This window comes from Talpa europaea (assembly GCF_964194135.1).
Source record: "Talpa europaea genome assembly, chromosome: 11".
Taxonomy (NCBI): Eukaryota; Metazoa; Chordata; class Mammalia; order Eulipotyphla; family Talpidae; genus Talpa; species Talpa europaea.
Window position 1 is genome coordinate 33,593,292 of NC_140078.1, and position 17,263 is coordinate 33,610,554.

The 17,263-nt window shown below is 42.2% G+C and overlaps 1 protein-coding gene across 2 annotated transcripts in view; it reads left to right on the forward strand.

The window, feature by feature from the left end:
• Positions 1-11,888, forward strand: part of PCSK2 (proprotein convertase subtilisin/kexin type 2) — a gene marked incomplete at its 3' end in the record, with an annotated part of 260,772 nt that extends 248,884 nt beyond the window's left edge. For both annotated transcript variants that reach the window (XM_084248159.1, XM_084248160.1), the window contains 2 exons: positions 2,176-2,403; positions 11,402-11,888. In XM_084248159.1, the coding sequence (XP_084104285.1) occupies positions 2,176-2,403; positions 11,402-11,888 (715 nt within the window). The remainder of the gene's footprint in view (positions 1-2,175; positions 2,404-11,401) is intronic.
• Positions 11,889-17,263: the final 5,375 nt, after the last annotated feature.

Consider the following 17,263-nt stretch of genomic DNA (forward strand, 5'->3'; position numbering starts at 1 on the left):
GTGATGTTTATAAAGATCAGACCCAGTGTCCCTCTGCTCTTACTTCCTGTCACTAAGATCAGGTGACAATGTTCTAACATGGGTCAAGCCCTGTCATGCCTCCTGTCTCTTGGTTCTGGGCTCTCCCTGCCTGTCACACTCAGTCTTCTTGTCTTCCTGTGCCTTTTTAAGTTTATCACTTGTGTGTTTCCCTCCTCCTGCCTCTAGAGCCTTCCTTCCAGAACATTCTTTCTCCTAGGAAACCCCCCACCTTCCCTGTCTATTCACTCACCTTGGCTTAATATGCTTCTTCCTAAGAGATCCTTGCTGATGTTCTGGACCAGAGTTCCCCACATTTCCCTAACTGTTTGTTAAAAACAGATACCCAAGTCCATCCCAGATCCATAAATTCACAATCTCCTGAAGAGCACCTGGAAAGCAGTGGTATTAACAAGCACCCCCAGAGCTGCCCAGGAAGTTAGGAAACACCCTCCTGGGCCAAATTTGCTTGAACTTTTGGCTGCATGTTAGAAAAACCAGATACTTGGTTGGTTCAGTATCTGCAGAATTAATATCTCTGTGTCCTGTCTGACATCATTATTTTTTTTTTTTTTAGCACTTCATTCACATTACAGGCAGGGTTGCGAACCACCATCTTAGACCAATGTTCTCAAACATCTGTGTGCAGATGCCTTAGGTGTAAATTCTCAAGCCCGCCCCTCGAAGACACTGATTCAGGAGAACTGGGATGGAGACCAGGAATCCATATTTGTTACTAGTCCCCATGTGATTCTGACACCCACAGTCTGAGACACCCCTCCATCCCCAGGCTGTTATCCCCTTGGGATAACACAAGGACTCCAATGTTGGCTCTCTTAGCCAACTCTCTCTCCACCTAAACTCCTCCTGTTTTGACAGCCCTTGGATTTTTAAATATTGCATTGTCTATGTGTACCCCAAGGCTGTAAGCTCTGAGAAGGCAAGGACCTCCCTATGATGTGCCCATAATTAGTGACTAGACATGGTATACACTCTGTAGACATTCATGTAATCACTTCATCATGTAATATCTTTCCATATATCAATGTCTTACCTTCTCAATTATTACATGGGATGTTTGAGAACAGAGAACATGTTAATTGTCCTATGAACCCAATGTGGTAACATTTGTATCATAGATACTCTGCAAATTTTTTTTATTATTGAATAGGTATCGCCTATGATTCTTGAGTTGCTATGATAGGAATAAAACAGGTTGATGAAATACCTGTTTTACATGATAGTATATTCCATAAAATCTAAAATTGTTCAGAAGGGGAAATTAGGAGGGAGGGACTCAATTTTCTTTTCAGATAATATGCAAATAGCTGGCCAGAGTCACAAACCCAGTTACACTGGGATGTGGACTATACTCTCATTTATTTCAGAAGTGAGCAGTTCCTCATTCTGCTACTTTATGTCCCTCCATTATAGACCCCATGAGAATAAACCATGGACAAGTATCTGAGGGAGTCCTTCTAGAGTCAGGAAGCATAGCATGCTTTGGTGGCAATATGTTCTCTTTTGTGTCTGCTTTCTGTAGGTCAGCATTCTGTTTGTAAGCTATATCCATACTATTTGCAGCAGCTGTAGTTCACTCATTCTCATCAATATGTAGTATTCCACATCTACAAATATACCTGAATTTTGTTTATTCTCTCTATGGGCATCTAGTGGTTTCCCAGTGAGGGCCTATAAAGATTTTAATACATGTGTCTGGTGAATATATGCACACATTTTTAGTGGGATGGAATTTCTGGGCCATAGCTTAAACATATGGACATAACTAGAAAATGCAGTCAGTTTTCAAAATGGTTGTAACAATTTGCATTTCAATCAGCAACATACATGTATTCCAGTTGCCCTCATTTTTGTATCAACATTTGGTATTGTCATCTTTTTCATTTTAGCCATTCTACTGTGTGTTAGAATGTGCTTTTGAAATAAATTTATTTAAGTAAGGAAAGGCAAAATTGTTTAAAATGATATATGTAATGTTTTAAATAGTATATGGCAATCCTCTCTTGACTTGGGGATTCATAGATATTCCAAAATCTTACAAGGGGTCTATGTCCTACCTTAGTTATTATGTCTCTCTCTCCCTCTCTCACCCTTCCTCTTGCCTTTGTTTTTGTCCTCTGTGACACTGGTATCCAGCCTGGGTCTGACCTGGCGAGACATGCAACATCTGACTGTGCTCACCTCCAAACGGAACCAGCTTCATGATGAGGTCCATCAGTGGCGGCGGAACGGAGTTGGCCTGGAGTTTAATCACCTCTTTGGCTATGGAGTCCTTGATGCAGGCGCAATGGTGAAAATGGCTAAAGACTGGAAAACTGTGCCTGAGAGATTCCACTGTGTGGGAGGCTCTGTACAGGACCCTGAGTAAGTAGTTCTTCTAAGATAGTTGTTCTTCTGCTGCATGTGAAAAATGTCCTGGAGATAGCACCATGGGATTGGTAAAAATATCAGATTGCCTCTCTGTGTCAGGGACATGAGCTAGATGTGTTTCCAGGGCAAGCAGGACTGTAGTGCATCACAAACACAGGGAGTACCACTTACATAGAACACAATATTGTACAACTTAAACCCTGCTTTTAGGTGTGAGCCCTAACTATTTCAGTGCTTCATGTCACTATTTTTAAATGCACAAATCAACCAACATAACCAGTTCCCAGATCACTAAATAGAGCATGACCAATATCCCAGAGACTCTTTGTGTCCCATTCAGTTATCTTTCCAAGTGTAGCCACTATTCTTTTAATTATTTTAATTTTACTTCTAATTATTTTGTCTATTTTACACTTAATATAAGTGGAATTATATACTATGTTTTCCTTCACATCTATATTCCTTTGCTCATAAACATTCAATAATATGTAGTGTATACTTGTACATTGCTTATTCTTATTGTTGAATAGTATTCCTCTGTGTGACTATCACACCATTTACTTACTCATTCTACTTGTGAGGCATTGTGAAGATTTGATTTGAGTGGGGTGGATAGCCATTTGGGGGCAATTGAGTGAGAAGTTCCCTAGACAGAATCCCTGGACTGGTCACATGAACCTCCTCACTTCCAGCTTCTCATCACAGCAAGAGGACTGGACAATCAGGAATTCTCTGTATTTATCTCTCTCCTCATTGTTCCATCAGTAAGACAGAAATAGAAATTCTTATTAATATTTTTAATTGAGGTATTATTTATGTACAACAAAATACACAGAAATTAAGTGTTTTTATTTGAGTTTTGATAAACGTATATATAAATATGTGGGTAACCATCACCCAATCGGTAGATGAAATGTTTCATCACTCCATAAAGCTCCCATGTGGCCCCCTTCCAATTAATTCCCAAATTCCATAGATAATCATCTCATAGACAATCAATCCCTGAATTTAACTAGAACCTCATGGTATGGCTGTTTTTATGTCGAGTTTCTTCTACTCAGCATTATCCGTCCAAGTTACTATGGTTAGTACCAGCTACCGCATTGCTGACATAGTCCATTGTGAGCTGCACCTGTAGAATTTATATCATTAAAATGTTGATAAAAATCATCTCCTAACCCTCCTGAGCACCCCTCCCACTTTATGTTGATCATTGGAACTTGACCAGAATCAGCCCCTCTCACAAGACACCCTACCCCAGTAGCCAATGCTCCTGGATTTTCCACAGCTGGATTGCTCAGACCTGGATCAAGTCTAATTTCACAAAATTAGATGATAATTTTGACCATTCTATTTTAGAATATTCAGGCTTTGCACCCTGGCCTCTTTAGCAATGTGGCAAAGTCTATGGCCCCCACCCTAAAAGAATGTGTTATAATGCATTCAATAAAATACATGATAATATAAGGGAAGCCAATTATGCTGAAATTGGCTAAAAATGTTTTTTAAACAAACGCATTAAAGAAACAACACATTTACCAGCGTATTCAGTGAAAAAGCTCCCAGCAACAAGTCTAATGGCCCTGATCATTCTGGAGTGCTGATGTTGTCCAGTGCTACTTTAGGACACCTCTGATGATGAGGGGACAAATGTCTCTGTGTTCTGGGGAGGAGCTAAGACCACTCTGACATGTACCCTGCATTCAGAATCAAAGGAGAAGTTAAGTATCCATTATAAGTTAGTGGAAAGTAATTAATTTAATTTTTAATTATAAAATTTAAAATTATATATTTAACCCTTAATATATGTTATAATTAATTTATTTAATTTTTTTCTTCTAAATCCTGTATCCCCTAAATTCTGCCTTTATGGTCCCCAAAGAAGGAGCCTCTTCTTCTCTAGCAAAATGAAGATAGTATCTCTTTCCTTGCTAGGAGATTTAGTGAGACAGCAAGCATAAAACTGGCACATAGTAGGTGCACAAGAAATGGAAGTTTCCCTCTCAACCATGACCTAGACACTCCTTGTTCACACCTATGGGGAAAAAGAAAGGACAATTTCCGAGAATTCTGATTCTTATAATGACTTTAAAATTGTGTGTCACTGTGACCTACAGCATCCCACACAGGGAAACATCCCACTGCTCACTCGCTGGGCTTCTGGAAAGCGACACCTAGTGGATTATTACAGAACTGTGTGTGTTTTTCCATGGACCTGTCAGTGATCTCATAAAGCATAGTTCCTTGCAGCACTACCTGGGAAAGTAAGTCTGAGGCCCAAGTCCTATAATAACTTGTTTAAAACAGAGTTTCACAAGCCCCATATCCTGTCTTATAATAAAAATAGCTGCTTGGCAATGTTCCAATCACACTTCCCAAAGCTGCCATGTACATTGTTTCTTTTCACTCTTGTATAGGCTTCAGTGTAGCCCAAACAAGTTGGTTGACTTGATCAAGACCACAGAGGCTATTAAGTATTAATGAAGGAAGCAACTAACCTTTCCTGGGCACCTACTATATGTCTTGCACTTTCCAATCACATAAGCTTCCCAGTCACCCTTTTGTTGAGTGTGTCTCACACTCACATAGTCAAAAAAGTCACACAGGTGGATGTTTTGCAATATTACAACAAAATTCCCAAAGCTGCCATGTACATTGTTTCTTTTCACTCTTGTATAGGCTTCAGTGTAGCCCAAACAAGTTGGTTGACTTGATCAAGACCACAGAGGCTATTAAGTATAAATGAAGGAAGCAACTAGCCTTTCCTGGGCACCTACTATATGTCTTGCACTTTCCAATCACATAAGCTTCCCAGTCACCCTTTTGTTGAGTGTGTCTCACACTCACATAGTCAAAAAAGTCACACAGGTGGATGTTTTGCAATATTACAACAAAATGATCCTGAATTATGTCTTAAGAAAAAGCCCCTACTGTGTACCTAATATGAGGCCTTTTACATACACTGTATGTATTTGTCCTGTCATTGTTACTTCTTGCAGGTGGGGAAACAGATGTAGCAGCACAAGAAATGTGTTCAAGGTCATAAAGGGTAGACCAGAACTTGAAACAAGGCCTGTCTGAACCCAACTCCCTTTTTCATTATATGACATAGGCCTTACTTAGTGAGCTCACGTTATGCATTCAGACCCTATGTTGAGCCTATACTCGAGCAGCCCTATTGCAAACTGAAAGTGTTATTACAGATGAGAAGACACTCAGAAAGGTTAAGACATGCAAAACCTGCCCCATTACTGAGTGGCTATCCTGGGATTTGAATCCAGGCACTCTGATTCCAGAACCCCAATCTGGGGGCCTCCCAATATATCTCAATATATTGGGCCTCCCAATATATCTCAATATATCGCCTATGGAGAAAATGAGGCCCAGTAAATACAAGAAGGCCCTAGGGTATGGGTGCATTTTCCCATAAAAACTCCCCTGGAAACTTAAATACCATGTAGCAGGTAGTGCCCCAAACTCTGCCATTTTAGAGACCTTGCCACTACCAGGGTCTATGAACAGAATGAATAGACAGAGCCAAGACTGAAAACTTCTGACCAAATGGGGGATTGAGGGGTAAAACATACTCAGAATAATTAACTTCACCCACTGTAGGTTAGCATAGGTAGATATTGATAACTATACTTCCATATCAGCCTTCAGGGTAACTTTTTGAGTGATTTGGAGGGACCAGGAGACTGCAGTGGTGGAAATGTTCTGAATGTTCTATATCTGAACTGTCCAATATAGTAACTGTGTGGTATACTAGCAGTGTGACTGGTGTGATGGGGAGCTAGGGTCTCCGTTGGATTTCATGTCAGTTTATTGATATTTAAAGAGCCACAATATCTAGTGGGGCACATCTGGTAGTTACATGTAGCAGGAGAGAGGCTAAATAGCACCATCTCAATGAGAAGTGTATTTCTAGTAACATGAACTGCGTGAAGGTGTGTCTAGAAGTCCAGCCTACAAGAAAACAGGGTCAGTTCATTTCACAATCCATGCCTCCAGTGCCACTCTTGCTTGGGTTACTGCTCCCTCCATACACACAGACCAGCGGTCCCTCTCCCAGGCCAGACATCTGTCTATGGGCAGCCCTGGGAGAATGCAGGCACAGAGTTGCCACCCATAAGAACTGCTCTTGGATAGTCACCAGGCTGGCACTTTTCTTTCAGCATCTCATTTAAGCATGGGAGTTTGGTACTGCTAGTCTCATTTTACAGGTTAGAAAATAGAGGCTCAGAAAGAGAAAGTAAATGGCCCTAGTTCATAGAACCAATAATTTCACCATCCTATTTATTCTCCAAGGCCTTAGGGTCCAAAACTTCTTATTAAAAAGATTTGCAAAGGGAGGAAGTTTACAGTGTCTGTACCCTTCCAGGCACTTGGGCCAGCAGCACTTGGGCCAGGTAAGAGGCCTCAGATTATGCAACTGAAATAATATCCACAAATAGTTGAACACAGGACTTTGACCATTAACAGATAGTGGTGTGGTTACAATAATTAGGGGAACAGTCAGCTTAGAATGCATAGGACCCTCTTAGTCAAGCTGCATGTTGAAATAAGTCCTTATTTTCTGAGATTTCTCTGGACACAAAGGATAGATTCTTGATGATTCTCAAGCTCTGTGCATGGAGATGGGGTGGGGGAGGAGAGAGAAATGGAGAACATTCGCTGGAATGAGTGACGGCTTATCTCCCAGCTTCTGAGAATGCTTCACATTCTGTCACAATCCAGAGGCAACACTGAAAATATGTTGTCTGAGTCCATCATTTTACAATTAAGGACTCTGAGGCCCAGACACATTTGGTTCCAACAGTTCAAAGCTAACTAGGAGCTTTACGCAACATCAGCAGCAGCAGCCTGTGTCAGCATTGATTCAGTTGGGTCCTGCATGGGGACAGGGGCCTAGGCCATGTTGTCTACTGGAGGACCCTCAGTTCAGTGCCTAGTACAGTGCCTGGCACTTAGTAAACACATGATAAATATTTTTTGAATGAATGAATGCATGGATTTTCATCCCTCATCACCTGAGCTCAGGAAGATGTCTAACTGATGGCAATAGGTCTAGAAAACCAGCCAGAGAAATTTGGGAAGGAGGCCCAGTGTTGCTGGAAGAGCTCTGTGTCCCCATGGTGCCCTCTACTCCCCATCCATTATCAAACCTGATCTTGCACTCAGGTGCAGGTGAGTTGGGTATCGGGAAGATATACTCAGTGGCTGGATGGGGAGGTCTACAGGACAATGCCCAGGTTGACTCTGCTGCCAGCCAAGGAGCCATCATCACCATGAATCAAGCTTCCAGGGGCTAGGGTGAGGGATCACCAGCCATGGCAACCGCCACTTTCTATGACATGCAGGGCTGCATGGAAACAGCCTCAAGTGGGGTGAGCAGGCATGGGTTTATGGGTTTCCTCAGCAGTAATCTTCTCAGAGAAGCAGTCAATTTGAAAAGCAATTTTCTGAAGAGACTTTATCAGGAGAGTCAGTGAAGGGTGCTTGACTAAAATAAAAGGGAAAAATACAGCTGGCCATGATCATGTGCCCAGACGGCACAAGCAGGGAGCACAGCGAGCCCAGTCTGTCCCATGCAGTGCCAGCAGCCGTTGAGTGTCTTCCTGGAGTGAACTGTCTAGTGCAAGCTGCCCCCCTATTTCTCACCTGCACCCCAAAGAGAACTGTTTACTGGGGTCCTTTAAGACTGACTTTAAAGAAAATTTGGAACTTATGTTAAAGTCCAGTAGGAATGCCAGAACATCATAGTGGAGAGAAAAGAGAGCTCTCAGACACAGAATGGCTCTGTGACCTGCACCTGTCATGTCCGGGCTGTGGTGACTTCCGGTATGAGTTCATGCCCACCTGACACAGCTGTAGAGGGGAAAGAGGAAACACCCCAACAGCCACCTGTGGAGTGTTCTGAAGGGACTGCCACCTAGCCAGCATTTCAGGCACCCAAGAAAGCTGACTTTTATTTTGCTATTGTTAATAGTCTAACTATAGCTTCAGAACCTTTTTTTTTATCGTACAGCGGAGGATTCAGAGCACAAAAAGCATTCCATGTGGCCCCATGGAAACAGCCCCTATTTCTAGGCACAAGGCTGGTGACCACTCATTTGCAACTATGTGCAATAAAACTTGGACAATAGGCTTGTGTAATCTCCAAAACTTTGGAGAGGGTCTCAGAGCAATTGATGCATGCCTCATTTTCTGCAGCAAATGAATGTCACCCATGGGGGTCTTTAAGGATCTCTGCACACCTTCCTTTGTTTCCACAAACAGCCATGTCCTATTTTAAACTTTTTATAAACTGACTTTTCCTAAGCACGGTCCCCTTTTCTTTAAAGTAAGAAAGGATTTTATTTCTTTTTCTTCATATAAAAGTAATATATAGTCTCAGTAGGAAAATCAGAAAATACAAGTGAGCAAAAAGAGAAATTATAAGAAACACCTGGAACATAGTGTTCCTTGGTCCTCACACTTGCTAAGAGACTTCCCTGCAAGAAGGAATGGCATTCTTCCTTGTCTACCAAGCCTGCTGCCTCTGGAATCCATATCAGTCTTTTAATTCATTCCAAGTGACTTAATGTGCTGACAAGGACCAGGTTGGACACCCCATCCCTCAAGGCCTAGTCCCCACACAGACAGTGGGCCCTTCCTATCTGCCACGATCAGGGAGTTTTATGAGCAGGCAATTCCTCCCAGTGCAGAACAAGTCAGAGTCCCTGGGGTCCTTGGAGTGGCATTCAACCCCTGCACAGACCTCAACTCCAAAGCTTCTAGGACAGTTCATAAATCCTAGGACAAGTTTGTGCATTTGATCCCAACCCACCCTGTCCCAGGTGCATGGCCAAATTCCATGGTTTTTAGCTTCCTCCATCTCTCCTCTCATTCTCAAGATCCTTAGACCAGTAGGGGGCAGTAGGGGACCTGTGTTCTCATTTCTCCTTATCAGTCACCCTGAGTCACTTCTTCCTTGGCCTTTGCCTATGTTGCCTGGCCGATATGCCATAGGCTCTGGGAGAAACAGGTCAGACAGTTGCATGGGAGGCAGACTAGAGGCACAGCCAGACAGGGACACACCAACCATTGTTCTGCCTATGGGGTTGCTTCTTGGGCCTCAAATTCCAGGTGTCTCTGCCATGCCTAAAGATCAGGGCAGCCCCCCTCACCCCAGGTCAATCACTCCTCAACTTTAACTCTAAAGAAAGCAAAAAAGTGAGAATGACTGAACTCCTATAATGAAATAAGAACCTTGTCTGAACAGCCAACAATGACAGTGCAGTGAACAGAAGGATCTGGTTACTGCTTCCCCAAGGCTCCTGTTAGGGGTAGGTAGCACCTGTCTTAGGTGGCTTACCTGGAAGCAGAGCCTGAGAAAGTGTTCACATGCATGTGTTTCACTAAGAGAAACTTTTCAGGAAGAACCTTAGAAGTGAGGGGCTCCAGGTAGGAAGGAGGAAACCAGCAACAAGGTGATGTCAGGTAAGATGGACCTGTAACCTGACCCACCAGGAGCTCTGGAGCAGCAACAGCACCACACAGGGGTCCCCCCCACTTTGAAAAAAGGGTGCTGGCCTTATCATCCCCCTGTTAGCCAGGCATCAGCGACACCTGCTGGACATGTGACACTCCAGGCTGGGAGCTCCCACTGCTTGAGGGTGCTTCTGAGAACCAATGAGCCAAAGCTCAAAGCAGCTGTGAGGAGGCACTGCCACCATCTTAGCCATGCTGGGCTGTCCCATGTTTGACTCAATCCTTATTTCTCTCCTATTACAGAAGATCACCTCAGCCCTACAAAAACTTTTTTCTTGTAAGAGGGACTTTTCTGTTAACTTACAGAAACTCCATTGCAGGGTGGCTGTGGGTCTCATTTCCAACCAAAGTAGTACCCCATCTCTGATCCTCAGCCAATCAAAGAACTATTTCATTTGGCTGCCTAACCCTGGCCCCAGTAACAATGTGACCTTTCTGTCAGGGTTTCCACAAACTGACCTGTAAAAGTGATGTCTCTGTGTGAACTCCAATCCACAAGTGCACTTTGTGCAAATCGAGGCCAAAAAATGAATTTTCTTAGAATTCAATTTTCATAGGTTCATGTTTTCAACCCTTTTGAAAATAGAGACTGTTACACTTGACAGGTGCTGAGCAATACTTTAGGAAATCTAGTGGGGTTATTACTAGGGTAATCATCTCTGGTTGCTGGCTTGTGGACTTTCTTCTTGAGTTTTTCAAAGTGCCCTGGCCTGTAAGATAGGAAAGAGGCTCAAACTCATTTATAAAATGAAGAAAAGTAAATTAAAAATTCAGTTTCTCACTCAACTCATCATATGTCAAGTGTTCCACAGCCACCTATCAGGTGCCCATTGCCTTAGATGGCACAGATAGGGAACACGTCCACCATTGCAGAAAAGTGTATAGCCGGGCCTCCCTGGCGGCGCAAGGGGTTAAGTCTCAGCACTATGAAGCAATCTGCAGCCACAGCAGCACAGTTCGATCCTTGGCCAGGGAGCTACCCGCATGGCACTGCAGACCTGTCCTGCTTCGCCCACTGCTCCCCTCAGCAGTGTACTTCAGTAGATCTGCCTGTTCTTCTCCCCACTCTGTCTCTGGTGAATCCTCTCACCCCCCTGCACCTCTGGCCTACACCCCAGCCCTTGTATGCATAAATAAATAAATCTTTAAAAAAAAAAGAAGAAAGAAAGGTGTGTGGCCAGCACTGGTCTAATCGCTTGTAACTATATGATGTATATGAGTGTAACTTGAAAGGTAGAAAGTTATATCCCATTAGACAGGTGAAAAAAATGAGCTCAGACAGTCCCCTTCATGTTGAGTGACTGTAACTTGCTCAAACCCATGCAGCCGGGTGGGCACCCAGTTCTTCCTAATTGACCCCAAAGCCCCTGCTCTCACTGTTGTCACTTGAAATGCCCTTCAACTCCCCTCCTATGGTGTGACCCTCCCTTACCATATCTCCTCATCACTGTGCCCTCAGGAAAATACCATCTACTGGCAAGCTGGTGCTGACCCTCACAACCGATGCCTGTGAGGGACAGGAAAACTTCGTCCGCTACCTGGAGCACGTCCAAGCCGTCATTACAGTCAACGCAAGCAGAAGAGGGGATCTGAACATCAACATGACTTCCCCGATGGGCACCAAGTCCATTTTGCTGAGCCGGCGTCCAAGGGATGATGACTCCAAGGTGGGCTTCGACAAGTGGCCTTTCATGACCACCCACACTTGGGGGGAAGATGCCCGAGGAACCTGGACCCTGGAGCTGGGGTTTGTCGGCAGTGCACCCCAGAAGGGGGTGCTAAAAGAGTGGACACTGATGCTGCATGGCACTCAGAGCGCCCCCTACATTGACCAAGTCGTCAGGGATTACCAGTCCAAGCTGGCCATGTCCAAGAAGGAGGAGCTTGAGGAAGAACTGGACGAAGCTGTGGAGAGAAGCCTGAAGAGCATCCTGCGCAAGAACTAGCTGGCTCGTGGGCCTCCCGCCTCCCTCCCTCCCCCATCTCTGCCTCTCTTTCCTCGCTCCACATTTCTGTCAGGCACCTAGCAATTACTGTCATCCCCACACAAGCGATTCCAACTTTCTTGATCTGAAGCTTCGCTCACTGTCAATGATTATTTTCATTACAATGGAAGCAATCTTTTTTATTCTATGCCCCAAATACAGTGTTCCCACCAACACCGATGTCCTATTTGTCACTCTAAGTTCTTTGTTTGTGTCATTCAAATAGGTGATATCCTGCAAATAAAACCGGGACAGCTTTCCCCTCAATTTTTTCATGTCTGAGAAGAGAAGAGAATGAAAAGGCCACACACGGTGACTCCAAGAACGTTTATTCATGGTCTCCATGGAGGGGACCTGTTACCTAAAAAAGATAATCAGACATTCTGACAGAGGGTGAGCTCTGAATTTCTTAGAGTGCAGGAGCTGCTGTAAGTCCCTTGGGGAAAGATGCTTTGAACATAGCCTGATTTTTCAGTGACAGATTAAGGTGACATGATTTGATAGATGCCAGCCAGAGAGATCCCTGATCACTGGATGGGGAAGAGAGAGTCAAAAAGCATAAGCACTGAAAACCTTACCACCAACAGCATAGCTTGCCCCCCTCAGCCAGCGTGACAAACAGAAAGAAAGCCTAAGTAGCCTGGCTATCTTCTCACCAGCTGCGGCCCTGAGTTTTCGTAAAATCTGCTTGAGAAGCCCAGATTACTCTCAGTTTGCATAGAGTTCATTCCAGCCCCAATTTTCCGGGGTTCCTGACATAGCTACCCAAAAGGAAAAATGGCAAGGTATGTTTGTCAACTTATCTGAAAAGCTCAGTGGTTTTTAAAACAGAAATGCTCCTTTTCCTCAGTCACCTTGAGGTTTTTTAATCTGATATAAGTGAGAGAACAGATGAGTATTTTTTTCACAGCTTTCCACACCTATACTTGAGCTCTGGTTCCAAAACATAAATTTTGAGGGATACCTATTACTCCCTCGTGTGGTGATTCCTGTGATAGGCCTCTGCTTTGGAAGAGGTGAGAGAAGGGTGAGGGGGCGTGTCTGAGGATGTGAACAGCCATCTTCCCACGAACCTCCACTTGTGTGGAGCCCCTTCTGCCAAAAGGGAGAAATGCCACCTCATCCCCTCTGTAACTTGAGGCCTGAAGGAAGCAAGAGAAGACCTCTGTAGGGAGAGCACACAGTCACCATCTTGGCAACTAAGTTACTCTTGAGGACTTTAAACATGAAACCCCCAAAGGCCACACACTCTGTTTCCCGTTCAAGTCCAAGACACCACCCAGTTTCTTCTCCAAATAGAAATACTTCCTCCCCTGCCATCACTGTTTCCCCACCCATATGAACACCCACCATCCCCAAGAAAGATGTGTTTGATTTGATTCCCAAGAACCTATTGGCCACTTCTGGCTTCCTTCCTCTCTCTCGTGGGGGCAGTAGCTTAGGCTGAAGCTCCTTCCCTTGAAGTCAGCAGCACAAGGGCTCTGGGATCCACTCCCTGAAGGGAGCAACTTGTGAGAGAAGTCTGGAAACCCCATTTTTTTTCTCTTCCCCAGTCCCCATGTTAGCATGGATTTCTGTCTTCTTTAACACCATCTGACTTTCCCTATAATGCTTTAAAATGTGATAATATTTATGACTTTTAAAAGAAATTTATTACTTGTTGCAAAGGTCTTTTTAAACCAGTTTAAATTTAAAGAAAAAATAAATGGAAATCATCAAAAACTCATTTCACATTAACAGTCTGAAAATAAACCAAAGGACATTATGTGTGCATATGTGTATAAATGCACACAGAAATATATATACATATGTGGGCTATATACATGTGTGTATATATATGTATAAATATATACGCTTGTATAAATGTATAAACACACATATACCTAAAATGTGTGTATGTGTATTACTGAAGAAACAGACACCATATTCATCTCTAAAAGAGTATTTAGAGAATATCAAGATGATTCTGGCTAAAGAGAAAGGCCGGTGAAAATTCAGGTGAAAATGTTCATCAACTCCCATTACATTACCTCTGTAATTTTGCAGCTCTATGTATAAACATTAAATGTCTTATATAGCATCAGAAATATAAAATAGTTGTCCATATTTTCACAGTTGTGATATAATTTATGAAATTAGAGAGTAACTTATCAGCTTCTTACTAGAAATGGCAAGTTTTGATATGAGTATACAGTATATAAAAATATATATAGTGCTATATAAAAATATTTGGTCTTGATTTCATTTTTTGCACCAGTATTAACACTAAAATATGTCTAGCTAGTGAGGTTTTTATGATATCCCTGATCCTAATGCAAGATATATTTATTGTTGTTTACTTAAAAATAAGTAAATAATGATTAATCAAGTTAACATTGTTATTCCCTCTGACAAAATTTTTTAAGTAAATTTAAAAAGACATGTTGTAAATTAGGAGACTCAACAATAAAACATTACCTTCCAGAAATTATGTGGGATGTGATATGTATTACATAAAAAAATTTCCATCCATTCTAGGAGCAGATAATAAAAAGTTGCCAAAGAAAAATCTAAAAAGGCTGCCTTCATAAATATGTGTGAAAGATTTATAATTAACAAATAAATCACACACAAATTAAGAACAAAAACACCATTTTTCAAACTCAAAATACACCCCATAAGTGGGTTGTAGAGTAACTGCAAATAATCAAGACCAGCACTTTTTAACAGAACAGAATGGATTGGATTGGATAGAATAGAATAGGATAGAATAGAATAGAATAGAATAGAATAGAATAGAATAGAATAGAATAGAATAGAATAGAATAGATCATGCATATCAATAAGTATTTTTTCCTGAAATATTTGTTTCACAGGTGTGTTTATTTTATGTGTCTATCTCTCTCTGTCTGAGTGTGTACTTTTTGAGTGGGTATATTGGCTCACAGTACAAAACACATTTCTTATTGTGAGTCTTGGTAAAAAGTCTTTTAGAAACACTATTCTAAAATACATTAGTCAAGCTAAACTACATTATATTGTAGAAACAAACAAACAGCCCCCAAATCTCTCAGAGCTTTAACACAACAAAGGTTTATTTACCATTCACACGAATTCTGTTAGGGCCCAGGTGACTTTCCATGCAGTGTCTCAGGAATTTAGGCTGCTTCAATCTTTAATCTTCTGGTTTGTAATTATAATACTACTACAATCACCCCACTCAAAAGGGAAATCATGGAGGACTCTTTTCTACTCTTCTATGTTCAGCCTACTGAAGACATACATCTCTCCTGTCATACTTTGTATTGGCCAATACAGGCCAATGACCCCTGCTATAAATGCAAAGCAACTGGGAAATGTAGGGGACCGATGGAATAGGAGGTGAACATTGCATCTCTCTACCACAGAAACCTTGACATTCCCTTAAAACATCTTCCTAAGCACTGATTTACATGGGAACCTCTCTTCATGAATGGTAACTCGTGGTACATTATTACAAACTAACTGTATCCTATTTGACCACAAGTTATTCTATCAAATCTTATTTGTTTTAATAAAATATTAATATACCTATCATAGCTCAGTTTTAAAGCCATTTTCAATTTTGCCCTCAGGTACAATATTTATCAAACCCAATTTGTAAAATCTGAAGAGAGTGTTTAACCAAAAACAGATACAAAAAGATGTAAGGTTTAGAGTAAAATTTTATGACAAACTTGGACACTACTTTTCAATACTTAAGTTCAAAGATTGATTTCCAAAAGATTAAATTAAAATATTGTCAATAAATAGTTACTATTATATATCATCATCATATCACCCATAAGTTAGTAATCATAAGTTAGTGGTGAATGTCTTTGTTGATTGGGTTTATCACATGAAAAACCACAGACTCGAAGACCTTTGGGAAACATAAGGGAGCATTTATATTTAGAGAGAGAAATGCTGAGTTAGGGGAATTGGTGCTTTCATAGCCAGAGTATGTTCTTAGATGCAAAGAGTCTATTTTGATAGAAATTCTTAAAAATCAAAATACCAAGATTAGAGAGACAGGATTCCAAACCTCTGGGAGCTGGAAATAATCTAATCACAGAGTAATCTGTGTCAATGAAGATGACTTAGTTGCAGACAAATGATTCTAAAGGAGCAAGTCAACAGAAAGTGTGGAGGCACATGGAAAGTTAAAAAACAGTCGGGACACGAAGTTGGCAGACAGTGCCTATAGTGCTCGGTGTAAGGAAGCACAGAGGCTGATGTAGAGGGAAAAACAATCCCTGAAGAGCAGAAGCTTTTTGAGGACAACAATCACAGCACTGGGGAGACCATCACCAGACAGAGTGCCTTACAGCGACTTCCACCTGCCAATGGGTTATTCTATGTCCACCCACAGCCTCCCAATTCCTCATTCAGTTTCCCAAGGACATTAAGAGCAGCAGAGGGAGTTACCAGCCTGCAGGCTACAAGCACCTGGTCCTCTAGAGATGAAGAACCCTGTCTGCATTGCCAATTAATCAACTAGTACTTAGGTTCTACCACCAGTCTCTTGTGCATTTAGATTCAAAGAGTCCCTGTCCTTGGGTTCAAAAAAGTCCAGCTAAATTTGGTTTGGGATTTATAAGAGACCAGGAATCAAAATCTGACCCATAACAAATTCTCCATTTTAGCACATCAGCTTCATTTTTTCTCTTATAACTTGGGGTAGTCTCACGGTTTATGAACCTGGGGATAAAAGCTGCCCATGAGACATTTACTTTACCCAAAGAGATGAAAACTCTGTGTTGCCAATTCCTAATGTTTACTCCTCCTTGTGTTGAACATTTGGATGAGATAGGGGTGGTTAGAAATCTAGATTCAGGGCCTCCCTTGTGGTGCAGGCGGTTGAGCGTAGCGCTGTGAAGTTGTCCGCAGTCTCTGCAGTGCCGGTTCGATTCCTGCCATCCTCGGACCAACCCACATGGCGAGCAGACCTCTCCTGTCTCATCCGCTGCTCCCCTCAGCAGTGTATTTTGTCAGTCTGCCTTTTCTGTTCCCCGCTCTGTCTCTGGTGAATCCTCTCACCCTCCTGCACATTTGGCCTGTACCCCAGTTCTTATATAAATAAAATAAATCTTTAAAAAGAAAAAAGAAATCTAGATTCATAGAATTCTAGATGCCAGAATAGCCAGATGAGGCTGAAAATTCCTTCAGTCTAATGTTAACTGTCACCTATTTCCACTTGGAAATAGGTGCCCTGTCCATCCAAGTTCATGCCCCTCCTCAAAGATGTCTCTCTGTGTTCATGAACTACTCTCAGCTGGAAAGAGGGCAGAAACTGATACCTTCCTATTTCTTTTTTGTCCCCATGTCCTGGGACCACT